The 13,989-nt window shown below is 41.1% G+C and overlaps 1 protein-coding gene across 1 annotated transcript in view; it reads right to left on the bottom strand.

Annotated features, from left to right (window-relative positions):
• The window catches only part of GNAT3 (G protein subunit alpha transducin 3), a 50,269-nt gene extending 36,539 nt beyond the window's left edge, over positions 1–13,730 (bottom strand). Inside the window, exon 1 of the mRNA XM_008149604.2 lies at positions 13,613–13,730. Within this exon, the coding sequence (XP_008147826.1) occupies positions 13,613–13,730 (118 nt within the window). The remainder of the gene's footprint in view (positions 1–13,612) is intronic.
• Between the last annotated feature and the right edge of the window lie 259 nt (positions 13,731–13,989).

Below are 13,989 nucleotides of genomic sequence, written 5' to 3'. Positions count from 1 at the left end.
TTTGGTATATTACTGACAGTTCCAGAAATTGGGTCCCATGGTATTTTTAAAGTCTCAGTTTGCCTGTTAATTTTGGACAGATTTCAAAATAGCAAACTAAGGCAATTTAAAAATATCTCAGGAAAAATCCAAAAATCAGAAAAACTAATATGCATAGAAATATTTTTTGCCATCATGGCAGTCAACTGCCTTATTTTACCAAGTCTGTTATGATTTTTTAAAAAAAGATTTTTGATTGATTTTTAGAGAGAAAGGAAGGAAAAGAGAGAGAGAGAGAGAGAAGCATTGGTGTGAGAGCTAGACATAGATTGGCTGCCTCCTGCATGTCCCCCACCAGAGATGGAACCCACTACCCAGGCATGTGTCCCTGACCAGGAATTGAACCAGCAACCTTTTGGTGCATGGATGATGCCCAACCAAATGAGCCACACCAGCCATGGCAAGTCAAGTACAATTTTATGTAAGCAAAACTAATATGATTGTGGCAACACTGAATTTCAGAATTTTATTCAAATTATATCAAAACTAGAGACCTGGTGCATGAATTTGTTCATGGATGGGGTCCAACTGACCGCCCTGATGGGGGCCTATTGGGATAGGGCTGGTGAAGGGGAGGGGACCCGGGAGGTTAGCTAGCCAGCCCCACCCCCAATTGGGTGGGGATACCAATCGGGAGCAGGGCTGGCTGGGCGGAGGGGCTGTGGGTGGTTGGGAAGGGCCAATCAGGGTCCCAATTGGGCTGGTTGGCCATTGCAGTGTGCATCATAGCCTTTGGTCTTTCTGTCTTTCCATCATTCCGGTCACTTGGCTTTTATATATATAGATATGTATTGAATCAGAGGACCCTGACTACCCTATTTAAATTTAATTTTTATTAAATTCATTGGGGTGACATCTATCCTATATAATAAAAGGGTAATATGCAAATTGACCCTAATGGCAGATCAACCAGAATGATCCATTGCTATGACGTGCACTGACCACAGGGGGAAGATCCTCAATGCAGTAGCTGCCCCCTAGTGGTCAGTGAGCTTCCACAGGGGGAGCATCGCTCAGCCAGAAGCTGGCTCATGGGTGGCGAGCATAGCGGTGGTTGCGGGAGCCTCTCCCACCTCCACAACAGAGCTAACGATGTATAACTAATGGCTTAAGCCTGCTCCCCTGGTAGTCAGTGCACTCCCACAGCCAACCTCTTGCAGCTGGCCAACCTCCTGTGGTCCCTACCCCCAGCCGGCCCCAATGGGCCCCAATTGGGACTGGGTGAGACAACCCTGATTGGCCCCGATCGCCAGCCAGGCCAAGGAACCCTACCCATGCACAAATTTGTGCACCGGGCCTCTAGTTGGTTAATGAAATTGTATGTTTCAACTTTGAAGAAACTCTGAGACTGAGGAAGAATATCTAATTTCTGACAATCAAATGCATTTTCTTAAGTAATACTATAATATCTAGTATTTCTAAGTGAAGTAAAAGTAATTTAGATCATTTTTATTTAAATAAATTATCTATCTTGAGAATAAGAAAAAAACATTTGTGAAATGATTTTCCAGAATTGTACTAGCATATGTGTCATAGACTAATACATTATCAATTAAGAAACATTTTGCGCACATAAAAAATTCTAAATCACAACCAAATTTTATTATATTCATTCTGTATGATGGACTGGTCTAAAATTTATCATAACTTGGGGTAAAAGTGACTTTTTGACTGTGTCAGAATTAAGGTACATTCTTACTTGTCTTTCATACTTCATAAATATGGCTTATTGGTAATCATACTGATGACACCTGGCAAGTTTTCAAAAGTATTTCGGAGGCTAAGTGGTTTTTATCATAGAAGGATTCTTTATAATTTAGCTGGTCATTCATGATGTGATTTAGGTAAGCCGAATAAATAAGCATTTTTAAAATAGCTTATAGTTTCTGTGTGAAACTATATATGAAACATTAGTATTACCATTTGAAGACCTTACAAAAGGTCTCTGAATTATTCCTTGTTTTTTGAAGTGACTTCTGTCTTCTATATGAAGGTCCAGGATAGTCAACTACCGCACTAACAGAATAAAGTTCCTGAAGAAAATCCAATTTGTCCAAAATCTCATTTACTATTGAAAACTCTATTGCAAAGCTATTTCAGAAATAAATTATTGAGTTCTGTTCTCACAATGATTCTAGGTCTTAGATCACAATAACTTTCCATTTTTTTAAAGATTAGATCATGTTACACTGCCAAACCCTACCTAATAAAAGAGTAATATGCAAATTAACCATCACTCATCTACACACATAAGCCACGCCTACAAGCCACACCCACAAGCCAATCAGGAGCAAATATGCAAATAAACCTAACCAAGATGGCTACAGCCACAGAGAGCAGGAGGAAGGCTTGGATTTCCCAGGCAATGGAGGAAGCCAAGCTTTCCGCCTGCCCTTGCTGGCCTAGGCCTCCACTCAAGTTTACAAAGTTTCAATTATAGAAGGTAAACAAATCCAAACAGAAATGGTGGCAGCCACGGAACTGGAAAGAGCAGGAGGCTAGGGTTGCCCCCGGCAATGGAGGAAGTCAAGCTTCCTGCACACCCTGGCCAGCCCAGGCCTCTGCTTAAGGCTACAAAGTTTCAATTATAGGAGATACATAAGTCCCAAGAGAAATGGCTGCCACCATGGAGCAAGCAGAAGGCTTGGCTCTGCTCCAGGCTACAAAGTCTCAATTGTAGAAGATAAATTATTCCCAGATACCAGGGCCTCCGCTTGGGTCACCAGGGGGCGTGGCCAGCCTGCAAACCACCACAGGCCCCTCGCTCAGGCCACCCCAAGCCCCAAGGGAACCCCCACCCTGATCTGGGACACCCTTCAGGGCAAACCAGCTGGCCCCCACCCATGCACCAGGCCTCTATCCTATCTAATAAAAGAGTAATATGCAGATTGACCATCACTCCCACATACAAGATAGCTGCCCCCATGTGGACACAAGATGGCCACCACAAGATGGCCAGCAGGAGAGGACAGTTGGGAGGGACCAGGCCAGCAGAGGAAGGAAGTTGGGGGTGACCAGGCATGCAGGGAAGGGCAGGTGGGGGGGACCCAGGCCTACAGTGGAGAGCAGTTGGGGGGACCAGGCCTGCAGAGGAGGGCAGTTAGGGGTCACCAGGCCGGCAGAGGAGGGAAGCTGGGGGTGACTGGGCCTGCAGGGAAGGGCAGTTGGGGGGGACCCAGGCCTGCAGTGGAGAGCAGTTGGGGGGACCAGGCCTGCAGAGGAGGGCAGTTAGGTGTCACCAGGCCGGCAGAGGAGGGAAGTTGGGGGTGACTGGGCCTGCAGGGAAGGGCAGTTAGGGGTGACCAGGCCTGCAGGGGACAGCAGTTAAGGGCAATCAGGCTGGCAGGGGAGCAGTTAGGCATCAATCAGGCTGGCAGGGGAGTGGTTAGGGGATAATCAAGCTGGCAGGCAGAAGTGGTTAGGGGCAATCAGGAAGGCAGGCGAGCAGTTGGGAGCCAGCAGTCCTGGATTGTGAGAGGGATGTCCGACTGCCCGTTTAGGCCCGATCCTGGTGGGATCAGGCCTAAACGGGCAGTCAGACACCCCTCGAGGGGTCCCAGGTTGGAGAGGGTGCAGGCTGGGCTGAGGGACACCCTCCCCCCACGTGCATGAATTTCGTGCACCAGGCCTCTAGTATACATATAAAGAGTATATTTGCATAGGCTGAGGACATCCTGAAATAATTTCTTCCTTCCAAACTGTAGTCATTACTAAACTTATTTTCTGGGTGAAGGCGTACCAAAATATACATGTATTTCTTTGAAGTAGATAATGTTCCAATTAATTAAATATCTAGGTTTATACTTAATGCATACATTAATATGCATAAATTATTTTATTCCTAGTAAGAATAAATTGGGAATTTTATTCCACATTTTTTATTTGTGAATACCAAAAACAATTTTAAAGCTTTATGATATCTATACCCACAACTGTACTTCACTGAACACATTCAAGGATTGATTGCTCATTTGATACAACTTGTTAAAACAGGAAAAATTAGAATAAACATAGTGACTTCTTATCATGCATAAAATATTTTGTAGGTAGTCTTTAAAATCCCATAATGGTACAGTAGGAAGAATCCTTAAAAATCAGCCATCTATGCTGATCATCATCATTCTGATGTGAGAAAAAGGAGTCCTGTAGAGATTATGACACTCATCCAAAATCCCAGATCTATTTAAGACAAATAAGTATGTCAGCTGACTCCCATATTACTGCTATAATGTTGCTTTCTTTTTAGTATGTACTACTAATGTCAAATCAAAATTATTTAAATGCATAAATTATTTTAAATTTACTTATTTTAAATCAATATGAAAGCAGTGTTCTTTTAGAGACATACTAGAGGCCCGGTGCACAAAATTCATGCATGGGGTGGGGGTGTCCCTCAGCCCAGCCTGCATCCTCTCCAATCTCAGACCCCTCGAGGGATGTCCAACTGCCCATTTAGGCCCAATCCCAGTAAGATCGGGCCTAAACAGGCAGTCAGACATCCCTCTCACAATCCAGGACTGCTGGCTCCCAACTGCTCACCTGCCTGCCTTGCTGATTGCCCCTATCCGCTTCTGCCTGCCAGCCTGATCACCCCCTAACCACTCCCCTGCCAGCCTGATTCATGCCTAACTGCTCCCCTGCGAGCCTATTTGCCCATAACTGCTCTCCCCTGTAGGCCTCATCAACCTTAACTGCCCTCCCTTGCAGGCCTGGTTCCCCCACAACTGCCCTTCCCTGCAGGCCCGGTCACCCCCAACTTCCCTCCTCTGCCAGTCTGGTCACCTCTAATTGCCCTCTCCTTCAGGCTTGATCGCCCCCAACTGCCCTCCCTTGCAGGCCTGGTCCCTCCCAACTGCCCTCCCCTGCTGGCCATCTTGTGGCAGCCATCTTGTGTCCACATGGGGGCAGCCATCTTGTGTGTTGGGGTGATGGTCAATTTGCATATTACTCTTTTATTAGATAGGATAGAGGCCTGGTGCATGGGTGGGGGCCAGCTGGTTTGCCCTGAAGGGTGTCCTGGATCAGGGTGGGGGTTCTTTTCGGGCATGGGGCAGCCTGGGCGAGGGGACTGTGGTGGTTTGCAGGCCGGCCACGCCCCCCAGCAACCCAAGAGGAGGCCCTGGGATTTGGGATTTATTTATCTTCTATAATTGAAACTTTGTAGCCTTGAACAGAGACCAAGGCAAGCCAGGGCTGTGGAAACTTGGCTTCCTTCATCGCCAGAGGCAACTCAAGCCTCCTGCTCTCTCCAGCTCCATGGCTGTGGCCATTTTTGTTGGGATTTATTTATCTTCTATAATTGAAAATTTGTAGCCTTGAGTGGAGGTTTGGGCCCACCAGGGTGTGTGGAAAGCTTGGCTTCCTCCATTGCCAGGGAAACCCAAGCCTCCTGCTCGCTCCATGGCTGCAGCCATCTTGGTTGGGTTAATTTGCATACTTGCTCCTGATCAGCTGATGGGTGTGGCTGGTGGGCGTGGCTTGCAGGTCTAGGGGAGGTATAGTTAATTTGCATGTTACTCTTTTATTAGATAGGATTGGTATGCAATGTCTACTGTCATCTGTTTGAAGACTGTTGGTAATTAAGATTCTTAAGGTAGTCTTTTTTGAGCCAACTTAATTTTTTTCCACTTACTATTTCTCTTTCACATGGAATAATGACAAAATTATCTGTCTCTGCCATATGACAACCTTTCAGCCATTCTAGATTGAGGGTGGAAAAATGAATAGAAAAATACTCATGTTTTTGAATTAAAGAAATATGAGCTTACACTCATTTCTGACATTGACTGGGTGTCTTGATTATATTTAATCTGAGATTCAGTATCCTTTTTATAAAACTGGATTACTATCTGCCTATTAGGTTTTGGGAAGATTAAATTAGAGACATAAAATACCTAGAACATACTTTAACATGTAGTGAGCTCTGAACATTTCCTTATATTTGAAGCAAGCTCCATTTTCTAAGAAAATTTTCAAATATAAAATGTTCTATTCCTTTAATTTTTACTTGTACAACATGACTTTTATACCCCTTACCCTCTGAAATGCACTCCAGTGTTTTTTTGAAACACTGGTACTGAAGTTTTTCTGTAGATATCAGGAGATTTGTCAACAGCACCGATGCTCTGATGTAGTAGGATAGGGATAGAACCTGGGTTTGCCTTGCTCCTGATACTGTATTTAAATATAACACTTTTATGAATAAGGGCCATGATTAGAGTGTCTTCTTTATTTTTTCTTTGTAGCTTTATCACATTATTTACCAAACTCTTGTATTGAGTTTACAGCAGTTAACTTTTTCTAATTTCTTTTTCACATCATCTCTTAGCAAACAAATTCTCCCACATACTACATGATATCATTGAATTTGAACCCAAATTAAAGACATCTTTTAGATTCCACTTTGCTCATTTGGGTCAAATATTCTGCTGATTGAGGTCACCTGGAATTTTGACTTTGTATGTCACTCTGTTCTTCCAAACACTTACTCAAGTGTGAAATACTGCCTTACCCACCTTCACCCAAATCCCTGAAAAAAGCATTGAAGAGGAGAAAGTCAAAGTTAGGAAACTATGTAGTTCCCATTAATCATCGTAACTCCTTGTTCACTCACTGTCTATAGTCAACAATGCTAAATGTTTTCCCTTGAGTATGACAGTTACTGAAGGTTTTTGTACATGTTGTTTATCTGGTTAAGAAATTGCCTTCTACTAGTATTTCTACTTTGATAAGAGTTTCTATCAAGAATCGATTAGACCATCAAACCTTAGAGGGCAGGTAGGGGAGGGTGGGGGAAAGGGGGAGAGATCAACCAAAGGACTTGTATGCATGCATATAAGCATAACCAATGGAAACAGACACCAGGGGGTTGAGGGCATGAGCGGGGGTCGGGGGTGGGGGGGCAAGGGAAGGATAAGGACACATATGTAATACCTTAATCAATAAAGAAAAGAAAGAGGGGGGAAAAAAGAATGGATGAAACACGTTTATTGTGTGTGTATGAGTGCTCACACATGAACATGTATGTGTGCATGTGTATTTCCTGATATAGTTATGTTGATTTTTCTCCTTCAATTTACTAATGTGGTAAGTAATATTAACGAACATTCTAATAATATTTTAACCAGTCGTTCTTGGTATAACTTCCCCCACCATCGCTATTTTAAAAATATTTTATTATGGAGAAAAAGGGGGTTCTGTGCAACGTAACCTCACAGGGTGATGATCTATATAATAAAAGGGTAATATGCAAATCAACCAAACAGCAGAACGACTGGTTGCTATGACCACCGGGGGCAGATGCTCAATGCAGGAGCTGCCCCCTGGTGGTAAGTGCGCTCCCACAGGGGGAGTGCTGCTCAGCCAGAAGCCCTGAGCTGGGCTCACAGCTGGCCAGCACAGTGGCCATGGCAGCAGTGCTAAGGATGTTGCAAGCCAGGCTGAGGGGACCCTCCCCACCCACGAGTGCACAAATGTCGTGCACCGGGCCTCTAGTCTAATAATAAATTCCTAACTGGGCAGGTCATGGTGGGCTGTTATGCCCTAGTCATATAACTTCTCTAGTAAAAGTTTTATCTTTGCCTTAAGCAAGACCTGTCTATTGTTTCTGTACATTATTTTATGTTAATACACCTTTAAAATAAGTAACCACCCTCTAAAAGTACATAATCTTATTAACTAACCTGTAATCCAATCCCTAGTACCTTTCTTTCTCCCACCTTCATGTGACATTCATTAAGTTCCCTCTTTAATTTCAAATGCATAAAATAAACTGCAAAACTTATACTCAGGAGCATTTGAAATCTTTTTTTTTTTTTTAATCCTCACTCAAGGATATTTTTTCATCGATTTTTTTTAGAAAGAGTGGAAGGGAGGAGGGGAGATAGAGAAACATGGATATGTCTCACATTGACTGGTTGCCTCCTGCACACACCTCAGACCTGCAACCAAGGTATGTGCCCTGGACAGGAATCGAAAGGAATCGAACCCATTATCCTTTAGTTTGCGAGCTGACGCTCTATCCACTGAGCCAAACCAGCTAAAGCTTTCTTTTTAGCATTTGAAATCTTGCTTCCTGGCAATTTTCATCAGTTTTGGCTCAAATGAACTTCAATATGGTGTCCAATATTCCATAACTGTCTGATGATTAAAATCAATTTATGTATTTTAATAAGTAATATCGTGGGTGTTTTTTATTTTTCATTTTTCAGTGAATCACATCAGTAAGCTTATGGTGTCAGATATATTTCTATGATGATTAGAATGACTGAGTACCTATTTCTGTGATATCTTACCTGGTAATAATGAGCATCATATCTGTATATACTTTATCAGTCCAGCTAAGCACGTTTCACTAGTGATACAGAATATTGTGGATCTGTACTATCTTTACTTTCAAATGAAGTTTTATTTGAATGCTTCCAATTTATATCTGTTTTAAAAATAGCTGATAATGCATGAGTGGTCAAAAGTAGATTTACAGTTGTGCATGCTCACTATTGTAAACCTACTGTTGCCACACCCTGTTTTCAAAATATAACATGAGCCTTCTTGGAGTTTGAAGCATTTTTAATAAACATATCATCTTTCTTATCTTATTAATAAACCTTTAGGCTAAAAAATGAAGAAAGTGAAATATGGAATTATGTGATTTTTCCCCCACACAGACCCATTTTAGATAGAAACAGATAATAGGTAGATGGATACCAATTATATGCTTGAATCACTATGAACAACTTATAGAAATATTTTACACTCTGATTCTGGCATACTTTCATGCATTCATGCTGTCCTGTGCTAAGCATGCTGTGCTAAGTAGGAATTCAGGCGAGAGTAAAAGCAGACATGTTCTATGTTTTCATAGTACTTAGAATTCAGGTACTAATTTAAAACTGACACAGATAAAAATAAAAGGCTTTGTTATCTTGTTAACTAATTTGTGATCTCAGAAACTAAATTACCTTCCTGGTTCTCATTTTCTTCTTTTCTAAATAATCAAAATAATAATATCTATTTCATAGGGTTTTCTTTTATATTGAAAGCCATAACAGAAGCAGTGAGAAAAACAGAGAAATATGAGAACCATTTTATCAGAGATAGAGCTAAAACTAAATTTTGTGGCAAAGGGTCAGAAAAAAGGAGCTAAAGAAGATTGAGATATTGAGTTGAGATAATGGAAAAATATAATTGGGGAATTCTTAAAAACAAATCTTGGGGATGAATGGGCAGCAAGATAACCTTAGAGAACTCTTTTGAGATCTCCAAAAGTGCAATAAGGTCATTGATAAATAACAGAAGTTTGCAAATATGGATCAAGAAACTGGACAAAAGAATGGATGGTAGAGTCATTCTTCAAGAAGTGATAGTTAAGCCCTAATATGAGGCCCCCAAGAAAGAGTACAAACTGAAAAATACTAAGGTCCAAAGACAAACCTTGGCCTTAAATGAAAATTAAATACTACTACTTTCTTAAAACTGGTGGGAGTAGATGATGGATCAGTACCTTGTACCTGGGTAACCATCTAGGCTGAGGTGGGAGGGGAGAAGGTTCTGGATGACAGTGAAGCTGGGAATGCAGACACAGCTGCCTGATGGAGTATTTTAGTAGAAAAGTAGGAACAAGTAAAATAATTATTGGCCCAGGTAAAGTTGAAAACAGCAACTTGTCAACCAGGAAACTGAAAATGATCTACCATTTTATTCTATAACCCTTGGAAATGAAGGGAATTAGGAGTTTACCTGGGAGGGGTGTTAGATCAACAGGAAGGGTCGGAAAGTTATTAAATAGCATCACTGTGGAGAAAGTTATTGGAAATAGTATCACAGAACAATGGTAAATGGAGAGCCTTAGAGGGATCATGCAGGGTTGAAGTTATGATGTCAATTAAGGTAGAAGATTAAGGGGACAGAGTATTTCAGAATTTTAGGAGGAATATAGCTAATATAGGTGACTTTGATTGTAGGGAAATATAATGAAATCAAAGAACTAATTCACAAGCTGTGGAAAAGTATGAGAGAGAATCTATATATATAAAAGCCAAGTGACCAGAATGATGAGCCAACTGGAATGATCAGAATGACCGGTTGCTATTACGAGCACTGTGGTGGCCCCTACCCCTGGCCGGCCCGGCCCCCAATCAGGCCCCCTCCCCCAATCAGGGGGGCCAGCTGGCCAACCACCTGGCTGTCCCCATCCCCAATCAGCCCCCTTATTGGCGGCGGGGCTGGCCAACCTCCCACATCCCCTCCCCCAACCGGCCCAACCTGATCGGCCCCATCGGGGCAGGCTGGCTGGACCCCACCCGTGCATGAATTTGTGCACCGGACCTCTAGTAGAATATAAAATAATGGTCAGAGAGTGACATGTCCAGATATATTACAGGGGGAACAATTCTAAATAGCAAATTTATTTTATTTGAATATAAAACATTGAGTCTGGAATTAAACCCATGACTTCTACTTTGTTAGCATTGGGATCTAATAAATAAAATGAATATCATTGTACTTTGATGAGTCTCACCCTCAGTTTTATCTTGAATCCTATTTCTCTGGGTTCAAAATCTATTTGATGTAATTATGAGTCAGTATCTGGAGGAAGCTTAAATAGGAGATGGGTTCTAATTTTAAGTCTAAAATCTTAAATGGAAGCATATTTTATTTTATGTAGAACATGGGGTCTCTACACAAGTAAAGGTTTCACTGCCCTCCTTTCCTCCTAACAGTCTGGAGGGGTATAAAACTTTTTGTTAACTGTTCATGTTGTTAATTGATTTAAAAGGTACATATTGTTCTTCAATCAATAGTTCAGGGTTTGAATGAAAAAGTAAATATTAAAATGTTCTGTGACATTACTATATAAAGAGGTTCTATTAAATTATAGTTAACAAGAGTCATTCCTATCGAGACAGGATATTTAATCTCATTAGCAAATATCATCATTTGGCTAAAATATGGAATACCTTAATAAATAGTTTATATCTTTTATGTGAGTCAATGTTTAAGCTGTCCTGATTATTAGAGATAAATTAATCTAAAACAAACAACCAAATATATGCAAAACATTTGCCTAAGTGCTTTTTGCCTGTTGGGGAAAAGGGACATTATAGTAAGCTATTAGATGCTGCCATCTGCCATTCTTTTTTTTTTTTTTTTTTGAAAAAATATTTTTATTGATTTCAGAGAGGAAGGGAGGGAGAGGGGGAGAAACATCAATGATGAGAGAGAAGCATTGACTGGCTGCCTCCCATACAACCTCCCCCACCCTGGGGATTGAGTCCTCAACCTGGGCATGTGCCCTGACCAGGAATCGAACCGTGATCTCCTGGTTCATAGTTCCATGCTGAACCACTGAGCCACATTGACTGGGCCAAAATACACATTTTTTAATAAGTACAAACCTCTGGAAATTTTGAAAATATTGATTAACTTAGCAAATGTAAGCTCATTTAAAGTAGATTCTTAAAAATCTTTAGACTCCATATAGGTTTATGTTTCTAAGAGCCATAAAGTTGGAATAATATTTTAAAACTAGAGGCCCAGTGCATGACTGAATCATGCACTTGTAGGGTCCCCTACACGCTTTCGCTTTCCATTGCAGGGGAGCTGGGTGCCTGTCCGCTGGTGCACCAGGCCTTTCAGAAGCCTCCGGCTCGGTGGAGGCTTCCGAAAGGCCTGGTGCCGGAGCGGACAGGCACCCAGCTCCCCCGCTTTTGATGGTCCGCGGCGGGACGTGAGCTTGCTGCCCCAGAGGCCCCTTCTGCTCCGCAGCACAGCCATGGCGCAGACGCTGAGCTCGCGCTGCCGCTGGCGACGTGAGCTCAGCGTCCTGCTGGCCCAATCGGCTGCTCCGGCCACCCCGAGTCCCGCCCCCTTCTCCTCCCGCTGGCCCAATCATGGGCGTAGTGGAGTGATGGTAATTTACATATTACCATTTTATTAGGTAGGATAATAAAACTCAGATGCCAGCATTGAAAAAATATAGTATGGTATTGACAATATAAACACATAGAAAAATAAAGAAGTAAAGGTTTTAGACCTGAAGGGAAAAAAAACACACTAAAGATGTTTGTAGGAATGCTTGGCTTTCCCTCTCACCTTTTCTTTGCTTTTTCTATGTCCATATTACTTTCACTCTTGATCAAAGCCTCTAAGAATACTTTGGAGTTTTAGGGAAAGCATGTTTGCTGGTTTCATAAGAGCTGGCCCCAACAGCCTTTAAGTTACCAACCTCTAGGTGGTTACTTGCCAATGCTGTGGACTAGTGTGCAGCCACAGCACCTGTGCGTGAAGGAAGAGAGTATGTCCTTTCCTTTGAGGAACAAGTGCTGGGAATCCCACAGCTGGCTTCTGAGACACTTGCCACTGGGAGCAAAAGGTCACTTTAAAAAAGTGAGACTATTATGTTAAGCAAAGTGTATCATTCAGTAAAAGCTAAAAACTATGTCATTTCACTCATGTGTGGAATATAAGACTGGAACTCACAGACAGGCAACGGTGTGGTGGTTACCAGAGGGAAGGGCCTGGAAGGGTAGTAAAGGATAAAGGTGGCCACATATATGGTGATGGCAGCTGATTTGACTTTGGGTGGTGGGCACACAATGCAATATGCAATTCAAGTACCATCGAAATGTATACTTGAAACCTATTAACCAATGTCACTCCAATAAATTCAATAAAGTATGAGGACATTTGGTGTGGAATTTCACAATTCTGAAAGGAAGTCCTTTTGTGTATAACTAGAAGCAGGAGGAACATACAACTATGATTAAATTAAAGCTCTTGTTTTGTATCCTTTTATAGGTCTTTATTTTTATTTCAAAAACGTATTTCTCTTCCAGTGACCAGGTGAATCTTTTAATGTTTAGAAAAATGTGTGGCATATAGGTTATTTTCTATCTTTCAATTCATCAAAAATTTATTGAATTTATAGCTGTGGTAAAATATTGTGCTGAGTGTTGGGGGAATGAAAAGACAGAAGAGACCTAATTCCTTACCTGAATGAATATATAAGTATCCTAAAAGGATTTAAATGGAGTGTATTTCAGACAATATCACAGTTTGTGTTCAGAAGCCTGAATAATGTTATTAATATAATTTTAAGTACCTTATTATTACTCTTTAAATAACTTCAGACTAATTGGTTTTAGCAGCACAAGTAATTAAATAACATTAACTTGAATATCAAACAATGTATTTCTGTTCAAACAAAATAACATAAACCTTCATAACTTGTAATTAAAGGATTGTTTTCAGTATTAAAAAGCAGACATTGAGCTATGATGGGAAGCAATAAAATAATAAATGTATATGAGTTTTCTCTTAATTATAATAAATTATATTATTGACAGAGAAATTGAGTCATCTACTATTTTCTCACTACTTAATAAAAATGTAATAAAATAATAATAAAAATGAGTAAATATATACAAAGTGCACATAAAGTCTATTTGTTTCCACATTTTCATAATAAATATCCCATAAGGTAATACACTTAAAATTAAACTTCAGGAAAGTAAATACAACACAATTGAAGAAAACATCAGGGGTCTGAAAGCAAAAGGAAGTAAAATATTACCTAATAACAACAACTTTACAGTTCTTGCATCTCGCTCAGCATCTTCCTGAAGCTTTTTCTCCAGTTCTTTTGACCTTTTGGCTGACTCCTTACTCTCTGAACTAATTCCGCTTCCCATCACGTCGGATTATTTGCTCAAACTTTTCCAGATGTAGAGCACAGCTCTGGTTTGAGTGTAGGATGCAAAAGCAGTTCTCTGCTAAAGTACCCAACAGACCATTCTCTCATGCTCAAAGATTCTACTTTGACTAAAGAGATGCTTTCTGAGCTGTCACCTGATCTAAGGGTGTCACCTGATCAAATTAAATGGCTATTTCTGGTTCATCTTTAAAAATCAGTTCATCTTCCTTAAACAATGGCATATGATAATGTAGAAA

This window comes from Eptesicus fuscus, chromosome 14 (genome assembly GCF_027574615.1).
Source record: "Eptesicus fuscus isolate TK198812 chromosome 14, DD_ASM_mEF_20220401, whole genome shotgun sequence".
Taxonomy (NCBI): domain Eukaryota; kingdom Metazoa; phylum Chordata; class Mammalia; order Chiroptera; family Vespertilionidae; genus Eptesicus; species Eptesicus fuscus.
Note: the sequence above shows the minus strand (reverse complement) of the source record. Positions and strands in the feature narration are given on the sequence as shown.